Source organism: Bombina bombina, chromosome 5, assembly GCF_027579735.1.
Source record: "Bombina bombina isolate aBomBom1 chromosome 5, aBomBom1.pri, whole genome shotgun sequence".
Classification (NCBI taxonomy): domain Eukaryota; kingdom Metazoa; phylum Chordata; class Amphibia; order Anura; family Bombinatoridae; genus Bombina; species Bombina bombina.
In genome coordinates, this window is record NC_069503.1 from 511,115,937 (window position 1) to 511,133,684 (window position 17,748).

Sequence of the window (17,748 nt, forward strand, 5' to 3'; positions counted from 1 at the left end):
AATAAATGTGATTTATGTGATAATGACAATGATGCCCAAGATGATTCCTCAAGTGAGGGGAGTAAGCATGGTACTGCATCATTCCCTCCTTCGTCTACACGAGTCTTGCCCACTCAGGAGGCCCCTAGTACATCTAGCGCGCCAATACTCCTTACTATGCAACAATTAACGGCTGTAATGGATAATTCTGTCAAAAACATTTTAGCCAAAATGAACCCTTGTCAGCGTAAGCGTGGATGCTCTGTTTTAGTTACTGAAGAGCATGACGACGCTGATATTAATATCTCTGAAGGGCCCCTAACCCAATCTGAGGGGGCCAGGGAGGTTTTGTCTGAGGGAGAAATTACTGATTTAGGGAACATTTCTCAGCAGGCTGAATCTGATGTGATTACATTTAAATTTAAATTGGAACATCTCCGCATTTTGCTTAAGGAGGTATTATCCACTCTGGATGATTGTGAAAATTTGGTCATCCCAGAGAAACTATGTAAAATGGACAAGTTCCTAGAGGTGCCGGGGCTCCCAGAAGCTTTTCCTATACCCAAGCGGGTGGCGGACATTGTTAATAAAGAATGGGAAAGGCCCGGTATTCCTTTCGTCCCTCCCCCCATATTTAAAAAATTGTTTCCTATGGTCGACCCCAGAAAGGACTTATGGCAGTCAGTCCCCAAGGTCGAGGGAGCGGTTTCTACTTTAAACAAACGCACCACTATTCCCATAGAGGATAGTTGTGCTTTCAAAGATCCGATGGATAAAAAATTAGAAGGTTTGCTTAAAAAGATGTTTGTTCAGCAGGGTTACCTTCTACAACCCATTTCATGCATTGTCCCTGTCACTACAGCCGCATATTTCTGGTTTGATGAACTGATTAAGGTGCTCGATAGTGACTCTCCTCCTTATGAGGAGATTATGGACAGAATCAATGCTCTCAAATTGGCTAATTCTTTCACTCTAGACGCCTCTTTGCAATTGGCTAAGTTAGCGGCTAAGAATTCTGGGTTTGCTATTGTGGCGCGCAGAGCGCTTTGGTTGAAATCTTGGTCGGCTGATGCGTCTTCCAAGAACAAGCTACTAAACATTCCTTTCAAGGGGAAAACGCTGTTTGGTCCTGACTTGAAAGAGATTATCTCTGATATCACTGGGGGTAAGGGCCACGCCCTTCCTCAGGATCGGCCTTTCAAGGCAAAAAATAGACCTAATTTTCGTCCCTTTCGTAAAAACGGACCAGCCCAAGGTGCTACGTCCTCTAAGCAAGAGGGTAATACTTCTCAGGCCAAGCCAGCTTGGAGACCAATGCAAGGCTGGAACAAGGGAAAGCAGGCCAAGAAACCTGCCACTGCTACCAAGACAGCATGAAATATTGGCCCCCGATCCGGGACCGGATCTGGTGGGGGGCAGACTCTCTCTCTTCGCTCAGGCTTGGGCAAGAGATGTTCTGGATCCTTGGGCGCTAGAAATAGTCTCCCAGGGTTATCTTCTGGAATTCAAGGGACTTCCCCCAAGGGGGAGGTTCCACAGGTCTCAGTTGTCTTCAGACCACATAAAAAGACAGGCGTTCTTACATTGTGTAGAAGACCTGTTAAAAATGGGAGTGATTCATCCTGTTCCATTAAGAGAACAAGGGATGGGGTTCTACTCCAATCTGTTCATAGTTCCCAAAAAAGAGGGAACGTTCAGACCAATCCTAGATCTCAAGATCTTAAACAAATTTCTCAAGGTCCCATCGTTCAAGATGGAAACCATTCGAACTATCCTTCCTTCCATCCAGGAAGGTCAATTCATGACCACGGTGGATTTAAAGGATGCGTATCTACATATTCCTATCCACAAGGAACATCATCGGTTCCTAAGGTTTGCATTCCTGGACAAACATTACCAGTTCGTGGCGCTTCCTTTCGGATTAGCCACTGCTCCAAGGATTTTCACAAAGGTACTAGGGTCCCTTCTAGCGGTGCTAAGACCAAGGGGCATTGCAGTAGTACCCTACCTGGACGACATTCTGATTCAAGCGTCGTCCCTCCCTCGAGCAAAGGCTCACACGGACATCGTCCTGGCCTTTCTCAGATCTCACGGCTGGAAAGTGAACGTGGAAAAGAGTTCTCTATCCCCGTCAACAAGGGTTCCCTTCTTGGGAACAATTATAGATTCCTCAGAAATGAGGATTTTTCTAACAGAGGCCAGAATAACAAAGCTTCTGGACTCTTGTCGGATACTTCATTCCGTTCCTCTTCCTTCCGTAGCTCAGTGCATGGAAGTGATCGGGTTGATGGTAGCGGCAATGGACATAGTTCCTTTTGCGCGCATTCATCTAAGACCATTACAACTGTGCATGCTCAGTCAGTGGAATGGGGACTATACAGACTTGTCTCCAAAGATACAAGTAAATCAGAGGACCAGAGACTCACTCCGTTGGTGGCTGTCCCTGGACAACCTGTCACAAGGGATGACATTCCGCAGACCAGAGTGGGTCATTGTCACGACCGACGCCAGTCTGACGGGCTGGGGCGCGGTCTGGGGATCCCTGAAAGCTCAGGGTCTTTGGTCTCGGGAAGAATCTCTTCTACCGATAAATATTCTGGAACTGAGAGCGATATTCAATGCTCTCAAGGCTTGGCCTCAGCTAGCGAGGACCAAGTTCATACGGTTTCAATCAGACAACATGACGACTGTTGCGTACATCAACCATCAGGGGGGAACAAGGAGTTCCCTAGCGATGGAGGAAGTGACCAAGATTGTTCTATGGGCGGAGTCTCACTCCTGCCACCTGTCTGCTATCCACATCCCGGGAGTGGAAAATTGGGAAGCGGATTTTCTGAGTCGTCAGACATTGCATCCGGGGGAGTGGGAACTCCATCCGGAAATCTTTGCCCTAGTCACTCAGCTGTGGGGCATTCCAGACATGGATCTAATGGCCTCTCGTCAGAACTTCAAAGTTCCCTGTTACGGGTCCAGATCCAGGGATCCCAAGGCGGCTCTAGTGGATGCACTAGTAGCATCTTGGACCTTCAAACTAGCTTATGTGTTTCTGCCGTTTCCTCTCATTCCCAGGCTGGTAGCCAGGATCAATCAGGAGAGGGCGTCGGTGATCTTGATAGCTCCTGCGTGGCCACGCAGGACTTGGTATGCAGATCTGGTGAATATGTCATCGGCTCCACCTTGGAAGCTACCTTTGAGACGAGACCTTCTTGTTCAGGGTCCGTTCGAACATCCGAATCTGGTTTCACTCCAGCTGACTGCCTGGAGATTGAACGCTTGATTTTATCGAAGCGAGGTTTCTCAGATTCTGTTATCGATACTCTTGTTCAGGCCAGAAAGCCTGTAACTAGAAAGATTTACCACAAAATTTGGAAAAAATATATCTGTTGGTGTGAATCTAAAGGATTCCCTTGGGACAAGGTTAAGATTCCTAGGATTCTATCCTTCCTTCAAGAAGGATTGGAAAAAGGATTATCGGCAAGTTCCCTGAAGGGACAGATTTCTGCCTTGTCGGTGTTACTTCACAAAAAGCTGGCAGCTGTGCCAGATGTTCAAGCCTTTGTTCAGGCTTTGGTTAGAATTAAGCCTGTTTACAAACCTTTGACTCCTCCTTGGAGTCTCAATTTAGTTCTTTCAGTTCTTCAGGGGGTTCCGTTTGAACCCTTACATTCCGTTGATATTAAGTTATTATCTTGGAAAGTTTTGTTTTTAGTTGCAATTTCTTCTGCTAGAAGAGTTTCAGAATTATCTGCTCTGCAGTGTTCCCCTCCTTATCTGGTGTTCCATGCAGATAAGGTGGTTTTACGTACTAAACCTGGTTTTCTTCCGAAAGTTGTTTCTAACAAAAACATTAACCAGGAGATTATCGTGCCTTCTCTGTGTCCGAAACCAGTTTCAAAGAAGGAACGTTTGTTGCACAATTTGGATGTTGTTCGCGCTCTAAAATTCTATTTAGATGCTACAAAGGATTTTAGACAAACATCTTCCTTGTTTGTTGTTTATTCAGGTAAAAGGAGAGGTCAAAAAGCAACTTCTACCTCTCTCTCTTTTTGGATTAAAAGCATCATCAGATTGGCTTACGAGACTGCCGGACGGCAGCCTCCCGAAAGAATCACAGCTCATTCCACTAGGGCTGTGGCTTCCACATGGGCCTTCAAGAACGAGGCTTCTGTTGATCAGATATGTAGGGCAGCGACTTGGTCTTCACTGCACACTTTTACCAAATTTTACAAGTTTGATACTTTTGCTTCTTCTGAGGCTATTTTTGGGAGAAAGGTTTTGCAAGCCGTGGTGCCTTCCATTTAGGTGACCTGATTTGCTCCCTCCCTTCATCCGTGTCCTAAAGCTTTGGTATTGGTTCCCACAAGTAAGGATGACGCCGTGGACCGGACACACCTATGTTGGAGAAAACAGAATTTATGTTTACCTGATAAATTTCTTTCTCCAACGGTGTGTCCGGTCCACGGCCCGCCCTGGTTTTTTTAATCAGGTCTGATAATTTATTTTCTTTAACTACAGTCACCACGGTACCATATGGTTTCTCCTATGCTAATATTCCTCCTTAACGTCGGTCGAATGACTGGGGTAGGCGGAGCCTAGGAGGGATCATGTGACCAGCTTTGCTGGGCTCTTTGCCATTTCCTGTTGGGGAAGAGAATATCCCACAAGTAAGGATGACGCCGTGGACCGGACACACCGTTGGAGAAAGAAATTTATCAGGTAAACATAAATTCTGTTTTTTTGACAAGCATTACCAATTTGTTGTTTTACCTTCTGGTCTAGCGACAGCTCTAAGAATCTTTTCAAGGTTCTCAGTGTTCCTTATTTGGACGGTATCGTGGTACTGGCTCAGTCTTTTCGTTCTGCGGAATCTCATGCGATTCAACTTTGTTGTTTCTTCAAGACATGGTTAGAGGATCTTTTTTATCAAAAGCTCCTTGATTCCTCACACAAGGGTCACCTTTTTTAGGTTTCCAGATAGATTGTGTCAATGTTTGTGTCTCTAACAGACAAGTGACAAGTTTATTGGGTTCCGTTTGTCGGAACCTTCAGTCTCTATTATTTCCTTCAAGTTGCTATATATGCATGGAAGTTTTAGGTTTCATGGCTGCAGCATTGGATTTGATTCCCTTTGCTCATTTCATAGGAAACCTTTCCAGTTTTTTATGCTGAATAATGGTGCAGGGATTCTAGGATATCACTTTTTATATCTTTGAATCCTAATGTTTAACTATCTTTGATTCGGTGGTTAAGATCACCATCATTTAGTTCTACAGGTCTCTTCGGTTCTTTCAACCTGGACCATGATCTCTACAGATGCGAGTCTTTTAGGTTGGGAGGCTGTCTGAGGATCTCTGTCAGCACAAGGGGTTTGGAAATCTCAGGAGGGGAGATTACCATTTGATATTTTGGAACTCCGTGCATTCTCAGAGTTCTTCAGTTGGTTTCTTTTTGAAGAAGAGACGTTTATTGTTTTTTGCAGACAGACAATGTCACAACTGTGGCGTATTTCAATCATCAGGGTGGGACTATCAGTCCTTAGGCTGTGACAGAAGTATCTCGGATATTTGCTTGGGCTAAATCCAGCTCCTATCTAATTTCTGTGGTCTTTTTCCCAGGTATAGACAATTGGGAAGCGGATTATCTCTGTTAATCAAGCTTTACATCCGGGAGAATGGTCTCTTTACCCAGATATGTTTTTCAATTTTTCAGATGTGAGGGCTTCCAGAAATAGATCTGATGGCATCTCATCTAAACAAGGAACTTCCCAGGGGCCTATTCAGGTCCGGGGATCCTCAGGCGGAAGTAGTGTATGCATTGACACTTCCTTAGAATTATCAATCTGCCTATATTTTTTCATCTTTGGTTCTTCTTTTAAGAGTGATTTTCAAAATCATCAGAGAGCAATCTTTGGTGTGGCTGGTGGCTCCAGCATGGCCACACAGGTTTTGGTATATGGTTCTTGTTCGGATGTCCAGTTGCCGATCTTGGCTACTTCCATTAAGGCCAGACCTTATATCTTAACATTCGTTTTTTTCATCAGGAATTCAAATTATTAATTTGATGGTATGAAAATTTAACGCTTAGTACTTAGTCATAGAAGTTTCTCTGACTCAGTGATTAATACTATGTTGCAGGCTCGTAATTCTGTGTCTAGTAGGATTTATTATCGAGTTTGGAAGATTTACATCTTATGATGCTCTTCTTATGAATTCTCTTGGCATTATTTTAGAATTCCTAGGTTTTTATAGTTTCTTCATAAGGTTTTGTCTGCATGTTCCTTGAAAGGACAAATCTCTGCTTTTCCTGTGCTGTTTCACAGTAAGAATTGCTAAATCTTTCTGATATTCATTGTTTTGTTCAGGCTTTGGTTCGTATCAAGCCTGTCATTAAGCCAATTTCTCCTCCTTGGAGTCTTAATTTGGTTCTGAAGGCTTTACAGGCTCTTATGTTTGAGCATATGCTTTCTTTGGACATTAATTACTTTCATGGAAAGTATTGTTCTTTTTAGACATCTCTTCAGCTAGAACAGTTTTTGAATTATCTGTTCTTTCTTGTGAATCTCCTTTTTCTGATTTTTCATCAGGATAAGGTGGTTTTTGCTGTCCTCATTTCAATTTTTACCTAAAGTTGTGAATTCTAACAACATTAATAGAGGAATTATTGTCCCTTCCTTGTGTCCTAATCCTAAGAATTCTTTGGTAAGATTCTTACATTTTTTGGATGTGGTAAGAGTTTTAAAATATTATGTTGAAGCTACTCAGATTTCAGACAGACTTTTAGTCTATTTGTTATCTTTTCTGGTTTTAGGAAAGGTCAGAAGGCTTCTGCCATTTCTTTGGCATCTTGGTTAAAGCTTTTGATTCATCATGCTTATTTGGAGTCGGGTTAATCCCCGCCTCAGAGGATTACGGCTCATTCTACTAGGTCAGTTTCTACTTCCTGGACTTTTAAGAATGAAGCTTCTGTTGATCAGATTTGCAAAGCAATAACTTGGTCTTCTTTGCATACTTTTACTAAATTCTACCATTTTGATGTTTTCTCTTCTTCAGAAGCAGTTTTTGGTAGAATAGTACTTCGGGCAGCTGTTTCAGTTTGATTCTTCTGCTTATAATTTCAGTTTTTTTCATTATAAAAAAGATAGCAAGAGAATGAAGAAAGTTGCTTAAAATTGCATGCTCTATCTGAATCACGAAAGAAAAAATTTGGGTTCAGTGTCCCTTTAAACATGCCCGATACTGAAGCTCTGCCTCTTCATACTGGGTGCCGCCATCTTGGAGCTCAAGTATTCTGTGACAGAAGCAGTGCACACTCACAGATAAGTCATTTTGACCACTTTTTCATAGCTGTATCATTTGCCTGTAGTTAGTGTGCATGATACATTGTGTGAGCTTTACATTTTTGCAGAGTTTTACAGTTACACAAAATATATTTAAAATTAAAAAAAAGCACCAATAGTATAGAGAAATGCAGTTTCAGAAAAAATGTAAAGGTCCTGTTGTGTATCATGCACCCTAACCTAAAAAATATTATACAGTTATCAAAAAGTTGACAACCTCATTGATATCTAAACGTCAGTTACAGTGCTCCAAGATGGCAGCCCACATTACAAAGAGGTGGAGCTTTACCATCAGGCAACTTTTCATGGGGTAAAATAAGAGCATGGCTTTAAAAAGAGCTGCAGCAACAGGAGAAAAAGCAATAGCATAGTAAATAGTAACCATTCTAGTGTAGTTGTGGCCAGCAGTTTAATGTCCCTTTAATACACTGCTTTAGCCTTTTTTAACTTGTGTTCTCTACGCACACACTGTTACGTACATGTGTACTTGACTGCCTGTCAATCAAGCTCATACACAACCCCTTGACAATTGACAGCTAAGTATGCTGAGATCAGCACCTGTTGGGTTGCAAAAGGTGCCAGTTCTTTAAATTAACAAAAGTCAAAATCATTTTTTTTGTTTTTATTATTATTATAAATAATCTTAGGCCTATACCTTAAGTGGGCTGCTATTGGTAGTAACAAAGGATCAGCATAGCAACAGCTCAATCTGTCTTTATCAGTAGAGGTGGCTCAGCCATTTTAATGTGCACATTATAGTAACTTAAACAGCTCCACAGTAATAGCAACAGTTATTACTTCATATGTAAGCCCGTATAACCTTATATAAACAGCATTTTATTGCTTTATCATGTGACCAGACCACAAATCCTTGCATCACCTAAATGTTGTTGTAGTTTTTATTGTCATACATCAGCTTTTGGTCAGCTAAACCGTATTGTGGAGGATCAAAAAGAAATGATCTTCTGCATTAGGTTAGTCCCCCACTGCAATATATATCATGATTGCTGAAGACCTGAATGGCAAACTGCAAGTAGCCTTTACTGTAATCCTATTCCTGCTTAATTCATGTTAACCGTAACCCTATCCGAAAACAATTAACCCTAACCACAGCTGATTCTCCTGTCTAAATAATCCCTGAGTAATAATTATTCCACAAAATAACTGATAATCCATTCTTGATTTAACACCCAATGGTGAACAAGTTTTTATTTAAAAATTTTTTATCAAGACTCCATTATCTGTTAATTAGGTTAAACAAAACCTTATGACAAGGAGTTATCAGTCTCAGAGGAAGCGCCAATGAGACACAAAACATGTCAGACCTGTACCTGTTCATTTTTATAACTTTGAACTAAAGTAGCTTTTCTTCTGTTATGTGTGATCAGTCCACGGGTCATCATTACTTCGGGATATAACTCCTCCCCAACAGGAAATGCAAGAGGATTCACCCAGCAGAGCTGTATATAGCTCCTCCCCTCTACGTCAGTCCCAGTCATTCTCTTGCACCCAACGACTAGATAGGATGTGTGAGAGGACTATGGTGATTATACTTAGTTTTTATGACTTCAATCAAAAGTTTGTTATTTTACAATAGCACCGGAGCGTGTTATTACTTCTCTGGCAGACTTTGAGGAAGAATCTACCAGAGTTTTTTACTATGATTTTAACCGGAGTAGTTAAGATCATATTGCTGTTCTCGGCCATCTGAGGGAGGTAAAAGCTTCAGATCAGGGGACAGCGGGCAGATGAATCTGCATTGAGGTATGTAGCAGTTTTTATTTTCTGAATGGAATTGATGAGAAAATCCTGCTATACCGTTATAATGACATGTATGTATACACTTCAGTATTCTGGGAATGGTATTTCACCGGAACTACTCTGTTAAAGGTCACTAATCCTTTTAATAAGTATTATCATGTTAAACGTTTTTGCTGGAATGTAGAATCGTTTACATTGCTGAGGTACTGAGTGAATAAATGTTTGGGCATTATTTTCCACTTGGCAGTTGTTTGCTTTAAATTGTGACAGTTTCGTTTCTCTCACTGCTGTGTGTGAGAGGGAGGGGCCGTTTTTTGGCGCTCTTTGCTACGCATCAAAAAATTTCCAGTCAGCTACTATTATATTTCCTGCATGATCCGGTTCATCTCTGACAGATCTCAGGGGTCTTCAAACTTCTTTGAAGGGAGGTACATTCTCTCAGCAGAGCTGTGAGAATTTTATATTGACTGTGAATAAAAACGTTACTCTGTAAATTTTATGTCAAATTTAGTTATTGTTATTTACTAATGGGAACAAACCTTTGCTAAAAGTTGTGTTATTTTAAAGTTGATGCTATAACTGTTTTTTCAGTTCATTATCTCAACTGTCATTTAATCGTTTAAGTACCTCTTTGAGGCACAGTACGTTTTTGCTAAAAAAGATTATAACCAGGTTGCAAGTTAGTGCTAGTGTGTTAAACATGTCTGACTCAGAGGAAGATATCTGTGTCATTTGTTCCAATGCCAAGGTGGAGCCCAATAGAAATTTATGTACTAACTGTATTGATGCTACTTTAAATAAAAGTCAATCTGTACAATGTGAACAAATTTCACCAAACTGCGAGGGGAGAGTTATGCCGACTAACTCGCCGCACGCGGCAGTACCTGCATCTCCCGCCCGGGAGGTGCGTGATATTATGGCGCCTAGTACATCTGGGCGGCCATTACAGATAACATTACATGATATGGCTACTGTTATGACTGAAGTTTTGTCTAAATTACCAGAACTAAGAGGCAAGCGTGATCACTCTGGGGTGAGAACAGAGTGCGCTGACAATACTAGGGCCATGTCTGATACTGCGTCACAGCTTGCAGAGCATAAGGACGGAGAGCTTCATTCTGTGGGTGACGGTTCTGATCCAAACAGATTGGATTCAGATATTTCAAATTTTAAATTTAAATTGGAGAACCTCCGTGTATTACTAGGGGAGGTCTTAGCAGCTCTTAATGATTGTAACACCGTTGCAATACCAGAGAAACTGTGTAGGTTGGATAAATACTTTGCGGTACCGGCGAGTACTGACGTTTTTCCTATACCTAAGAGATTAACTGAAATTGTTACTAAGGAGTGGGATAGACCCGGTGTGCCGTTCTCACCCCCTCCAATATTTAGAAAGATGTTTCCAATAGACGCCACCACTCGGGACTTATGGCAAACGGTCCCTAAGGTGGAGGGAGCAGTTTCTACTTTAGCTAAGCGTACCACTATCCCCAGTGGGAGGATAGCTGTGCTTTTTCAGATCCAATGGATAAAAAATTAGAGGGTTACCTTAAGAAAATGTTTGTTCAACAAGGTTTTATATTGCAACCCCTTGCATGTATCGCGCCGATTACGGCTGCGGCAGCATTTTGGATTGAGTCTCTGGAAGAGAACCTTAGTTCATCTACGCTAGACGACATTATGGACAGGCCTTAGAGTCCTTAAACTAGCTAATTCATTCATTTCGGAGGCCGTAGTACATTTAACCAAACTTACGGCTAAGAACTCAGGATTCGCCATACAGGCACGTAGGGCACTGTGGCTAAAATCCTGGTCAGCTGATGTTACTTCTAAGTCCAAATTACTTAATATACCTTTCAAGGGGCAGTCCTTATTTGGGCCCGGTTTGAAAGAAATTATCGCTGACATTACAGGAGGTAAGGGCCACGCCCTACCTCAAGACAAAGCCAAAGCTAAGGCTAGACAGTCTAATTTTCGTCCCTTTCGGAATTTCAAAACAGGAGCAGCATCAACCTCCACTGCACCAAAACAGGAAGGAGCTGTTGCTCGTTACAGGCAAGGCTGGAAGCCTAACCAGTCCTGGAACAAGGGCAAACAGGCCAGGAAACCTGCTGCTGCCCCAAAGACAGCATGAACCGAGAGCCCCCGATCCGGGACCGGATCTAGTGGGGGGCAGACTTTCTTTCTTCGCCCAGGCCTGGGCAAGAGATGTTCAGGATCCCTGGGCGCTAGAGATCATATCTCAGGGATACCTTCTAGACTTCAAATTATCTCCCCCAAGAGGGAGATTTCATCTGTCAAGGTTGTCAACAAACCAGATAAAGAAAGAAGCGTTTCTACGCTGTGTACAAGATCTGTTATTAATGGGAGTGATCCATCCGGTTCCGCGGTCGGAACAAGGACAAGGGTTCTACTCAAACCTGTTTGTGGTTCCCAAAAAAGAGGGAACTTTCAGGCCAATCTTAGATTTAAAGATTCTAAACAAATTCCTAAGAGTTCCATCGTTCAAAATGGAAACTATTCGGTCAATCTTGCCCATGATCCAAAAGGGTCAGTACATGACCACAGTGGATTTAAAAGATGCTTACCTTCACATACCGATCCACAAAGATCATCACCGGTATCTACGGTTTGCCTTCCTAGACAGGCACCACCAGTTTGTAGCTCTTCCATTCGGATTGGCTACGGCCCCAAGAATCTTCACAAAGATTCTAGGTGCCCTTCTGGCGGTACTAAGACCACGAGGGATTTCGGTAGCTCCGTACCTAGACGACATTCTAATACAAGCTTCAAGCTTTCAAACTGCCAAGTCTCATACAGAGTTAGTTCTGGCATTTCTAAGGTCGCATGGATGGAAAGTGAACGAAAAGAAGAGTTCTCTTTTTCCTCTCACAAGAGTTCCATTCTTGGGGACTCTTATAGATTCTGTAGAAATGAAGATTTACCTGACAGAAGACAGGTTAACAAAGCTTCAAAATGCATGCCGTGTCCTTCATTCCATTCAACACCCGTCAGTAGCTCAATGCATGGAGGTGATCGGCTTAATGGTAGCGGCAATGGACATAGTACCTTTTGCACGCCTACACCTCAGACCGCTGCAATTATGCATGCTAAGTCAATGGAATGGGGATTACTCAGATTTGTCCCCTACTCTGAATCTGAATCAAGAGACCAGAAATTCTCTTCTATGGTGGCTTCATCGGCCACACCTGTCCAGGGGGATGCCATTCAGTAGGCCAGACTGGACAATTGTAACAACAGACGCCAGCCTACTAGGTTGGGGCGCTGTCTGGAATTCTCTGAAGGCTCAGGGATTATGGAATCAGGAGGAGAGTCTCCTTCCAATAAACATTCTGGAATTGAGAGCAGTTCTCAATGCCCTTCTGGCTTGGCCCCAATTAACAACTCGGGGGTTCATCAGGTTTCAGTCGGACAATATCACGACTGTAGCTTACATCAACCATCAGGGAGGGACAAGAAGCTCCCTAGCAATGATGGAAGTATCAAAGATAATTCGCTGGGCAGAGTCTCACTCTTGCCACCTGTCAGCAATCCACATCCCGGGAGTGGAGAACTGGGAGGCGGATTTCTTGAGTCGCCAGACTTTTCATCCGGGGGAGTGGGAACTTCATCCGGAGGTCTTTGCCCAAATACTTCGACGTTGGGGCAAACCAGAGATAGATCTCATGGCGTCTCGCCAGAACGCCAAACTTCCTCACTACGGGTCCAGATCCAGGGATCCGGGAGCGGTTCTGATAGATGCTTTGACAGCACCTTGGAACTTCGGGATGGCTTATGTGTTTCCACCCTTCCCGCTGCTTCCTCGATTGATTGCCAAAATCAAACAGGAGAGAGCATCAGTGATCCTAATAGCACCTGCATGGCCACGCAGGACTTGGTATGCAGATCTAGTGGACATGTCATCCTGTCCGCCTTGGTCTCTACCTCTAAGACAGGACCTTCTGATACAGGGTCCGTTCAAACATCAAAATCTAACTTCTCTGAAGCTGACTGCTTGGAAATTGAACGCTTGATTTTATCAAAACGTGGTTTTTCTGAGTCGGTTATTGATACCCTGATACAGGCTAGGAAGCCTGTTACCAGAAAGATTTACCATAAAATATGGCGTAAATACCTATACTGGTGCGAATCCAAACGTTACTCCTGGAGTAAGGTTAGGATCCCTAGGATATTGTCCTTTCTACAAGAAGGCTTAGGAAAGGGTTTATCGGCTAGTTCATTAAAGGGACAGATTTCAGCTCTGTCCATCTTGTTACACAGGCGTCTGTCAGAAAATCCAGACGTCCAGGCCTTTTGTCAGGCTCTAGCTAGGATCAAGCCTGTGTTTAAAGCTGTTGCTCCACCATGGAGTTTAAACTTAGTTCTTAACGTTTTACAGGGTGTTCCGTTTGAACCCCTTCATTCCATTGATATAAAATTGTTATCTTGGAAAGTTCTGTTTTTAATGGCTATTTCCTCGGCTCGAAGAGTCTCTGAGTTATCAGCATTACATTGTGTTTCTCCTTATCTGATTTTTCACTCAGACAAGGTAGTTCTGCGTACTAAACCTGGGTTCTTACCTAAGGTAGTCACTAACAGGAATATCAATCAAGAGATTGTTGTTCCATCCTTGTGTCCAAATCCTTCTTCAAAGAAGGAACGTCTTCTACACAATCTGGATGTAGTTCGTGCCCTCAAGTTCTACTTGCAGGCAACTAAAGATTTTCGTCAAACTTCTTCCCTGTTTGTCGTTTATTCTGGACAGAGGAGAGGTCAAAAAGCTTCTGCTACCTCTCTCTCTTTTTGGCTTCGTAGCATAATACGTTTAGCCTATGAGACTGCTGGACAGCAGCCTCCTGAAAGAATTACAGCTCACTCCACTAGAGCTGTGGCTTCCACTTGGGCCTTAAGAATGAGGCCTCTGTTGAACAGATTTGCAAGGCTGCAACTTGGTCTTCGCTTCATACTTTTTCCAAATTTTACAAATTTGACACTTTTGCTTCTTCGGAGGCTATTTTTGGGAGAAAGGTTCTTCAGGCAGTGGTTCCTTCTGTATAATGAGCCTGCCTATCCCTCCCGTCATCCGTGTACTTTTGCTTTGGTATTGGTATCCCAGAAGTAATGATGACCGGTGGACTGATCACACATAACAGAAGAAAACATAATTTATGCTTACCTGATAAATTCCTTTCTTCTGTTGTGTGATCAGTCCACGGCCCGCCCTGTTTTTAAGGCAGGTAAATATTTTTTAAATTATACTCCAGTCACCACTTCACCCTTGGTTACTCCTTTCTCGTTGATTCTTGGTCGAATGACTGGGACTGACGTAGAGGGGAGGAGCTATATACAGCTCTGCTGGGTGAATCCTCTTGCATTTCCTGTTGGGGAGGAGTTATATCCCCGAAGTAATGATGACCCGTGGACTGATCACACAACAGAAGAAAGGAATTTATCAGGTAAGCATAAATTATGTTTTTATTGACCAGTGAACACTTTGCTTTGATTGAAATAGGATTAGGAATGGCTGGGCTCACTGTCAAAATTTACCATAGCCCAACCTCAGTCCCTAACCTTATAATAAAGATCGTCAGGTGCTGAAGTCATTCTCTAGGATGTCATAAGTGGCTTAAATCTCTGCCTGTAATAACTTTATAGTCGGCAGTCGTGCAGCCACAACATTGCAGCACAAATACCTTGTTTTTAATTACATTTCTTTTTGTCTTTTCTTTCAGATGCTTCCAAACCCAACGGTATTGTGATATTCCACTGCAGACACATGTTTCACAAAGATTGCCTGCCTGCCATGAACACTGTAAGACCCAGAGTACCACTAGAAACTTGTTCTAAGTATTGTTGTGATCAGAAGTTGTCATGAACTGTTTAAAGATATATAGAATTAGACATATACTTTTTCTTTCTTTTAAAATACACATTGGGCCAGATTACAAGTGGCAAGCTATTTAACGCTTTCACTCGCACTCAAACACTGTTGGAAGTAAACTTTTAACGCACAAGGGTAGGGTTAGCACGTGTATTACAGGTTGAAAGTAAATTCCACACAAGCAAAACCGTGCGTATGCTAATTTCAGAACTTCAGATATCACTACTGCTTTAACTTCTACTCCCCATAGACTGTAATGAAGCGCGCTTTAAAAAAAAAAAACACTTCTTGCTTACTTGCTAACTCGACACTGCGTTAGACCTACAGCGCTAACTCGAAAGTAGTTATGCATATTTTACATTCCAATGTTCTTCACATAGTAGAAAATGTTCTTTTATTTTTAAATACCGGTATATATTTATATATATACAGGGAGTGCAGAATTATTAGGCAAATGAGTATTTTGACCACATCATCCTCTTTATGCATGTTGTCTTACTCCAAGCTGTATAGGCTCGAAAGCCTACTACCAATTAAGCATATTAGGTGTGCATCTCTGTAATGAGAAGGGGTGTGGTCTAATGACATCAACACCCTATATCAGGTGTGCATAATTATTAGGCAACTTCCTTTCCTTTGGCAAAATGGGTCAAAAGAAGGACTTGACAGGCTCAGAAAAGTAAAAAATAGTGAGATATCTTGCAGAGGGATGCAGCACTCTTAAAATTGCAAAGCTTCTGAAGCGTGATCATCGAACAATCAAGCGTTTCATTCAAAATAGTCAACAGGGTCGCAAGAAGCGTGTGGAAAAAACCAAGGCGCAAAATAACTGCCCATGAACTGAGAAAAGTCAAGTGTGCAGCTGCCAAGATGCCACTTGCCACCAGTTTGGCCATATTTCAGAGCTGCAACATCACTGGAGTGCCCAAAAGCACAAGGTGTGCAATACTCAGAGACATGGCCAAGGTAAGAAAGGCTGAAAGACGACCACCACTGAACAAGACACACAAGCTGAAACGTCAAGACTGGGCCAAGAAATATCTCAAGACTGATTTTTCTAAGGTTTTATGGACTGATGAAATGAGAGTGAGTCTTGATGGGCCAGATGGATGGGCCCGTGGCTGGATTGGTAAAGGGCAGAGAGCTCCAGTCCGACTCAGACGCCAGCAAGGTGGAGGTGGAGTACTGGTTTGGGCTGGTATCATCAAAGATGAGCTTGTGGGGCCTTTTCGGGTTGAGGATGGAGTCAAGCTCAACTCCCAGTCCTACTGCCAGTTTCTGGAAGACACCTTCTTCAAGCAGTGGTACAGGAAGAAGTCTGCATCCTTCAAGAAAAACATGATTTTCATGCAGGACAATGCTCCATCACACGCGTCCAAGTACTCCACAGCGTGGCTGGCAAGAAAGGGTATAAAAGAAGAAAATCTAATGACATGGCCTCCTTGTTCACCTGATCTGAACCCCATTGAGAACCTGTGGTCCATCATCAAATGTGAGATTTACAAGGAGGGAAAACAGTACACCTCTCTGAACAGTGTCTGGGAGGCTGTGGTTGCTGCTGCACGCAATGTTGATGGTGAACAGATCAAAACACTGACAGAATCCATGGATGGCAGGCTTTTGAGTGTCCTTGCAAAGAAAGGTGGCTATATTGGTCACTGATTTGTTTTTGTTTTGTTTTTGAATGTCAGAAATGTATATTTGTGAATGTTGAGATGTTATATTGGTTTCACTGGTAAAAATAAATAATTGAAATGGGTATATATTTGTTTTTTGTTAAGTTGCCTAATAATTATGCACAGTAATAGTCACCTGCACACACAGATACCCCCCTAAAATAGCTAAAACTAAAAACAAACTAAAAACTACTTCCAAAAATATTCAGCTTTGATATTAATGAGTTTTTTGGGTTCATTGAGAACATGGTTGTTGTTCAATAATAAAATTAATCCTCAAAAATACAACTTGCCTAATAATTCTGCACTCCCTGTATATATATATATATATATATATATATATATATATATATATATATATATATATATATATATATATATATATATATGTTAATTGTTTGTAAACTTTATATCCATTTTATATAAATTATTTTAAAAATAAAAATAATATTTTCTACTATGTGAAGAACATTGGAATGTAAAATATTTACAGTAAATACACAGTGAAACACATAACATATTAAAAATGTTCTTGTTTGTAAATTATTTTAGTGGAAAGAGCTCCAAAGTATGTGTGTGTGTGTGTATATATATATATATATATATATATATGTATATACATGTGTGTGTATATGTGTTTATATATGTATGCATATACATATATAAATACATAAATGCACATGTATATACACAAATATGCTCACATAAACATACACACATACAAATATTTAAACATATATATATAAATGCATTATAGCCCTTTCCATTCAAACACCTTGTCATATACCATATACCTTTTAACCCTTATAAAAAAAATACTTTTCCTTCCTAAGATAGGGAGAGTCCACGGCTTCATTCCTTACTGTTGCGAATACAACACCTGGCCACCAGAAGGAGGCAAAGACACCCCAGGCAAAGGCTTAAATATCCCTCCCACTTCCTCATTACCCCAGTCATTCTTTGCCTTTTGTCACGTTAGGAGGTGGCAGAGAAGTGGCAGAAGATTTGGAGAGTCCTGAAAAAGGGTATCTGCCCTTCGAAATAGGATTGGAGTTTTAAGTAGTCATATCAACCTCTCAGTGAGAGTATTGATGAAAGTTCGAGTCTGTAAATGC

At 41.8% G+C, this 17,748-nt stretch overlaps 1 protein-coding gene across 2 annotated transcripts in view; it reads left to right on the plus strand.

Moving 5' to 3' along the window:
* VPS41 (VPS41 subunit of HOPS complex) overlaps positions 1 to 17,748 on the plus strand; it is an 809,562-nt gene that overhangs the window by 782,060 nt on the left and 9,754 nt on the right. For both annotated transcript variants that reach the window (XM_053714423.1, XM_053714424.1), the window contains exon 28: positions 14,809 to 14,888. In XM_053714423.1, coding sequence (XP_053570398.1) covers positions 14,809 to 14,888 — 80 coding nt within the window. The remainder of the gene's footprint in view (positions 1 to 14,808; positions 14,889 to 17,748) is intronic.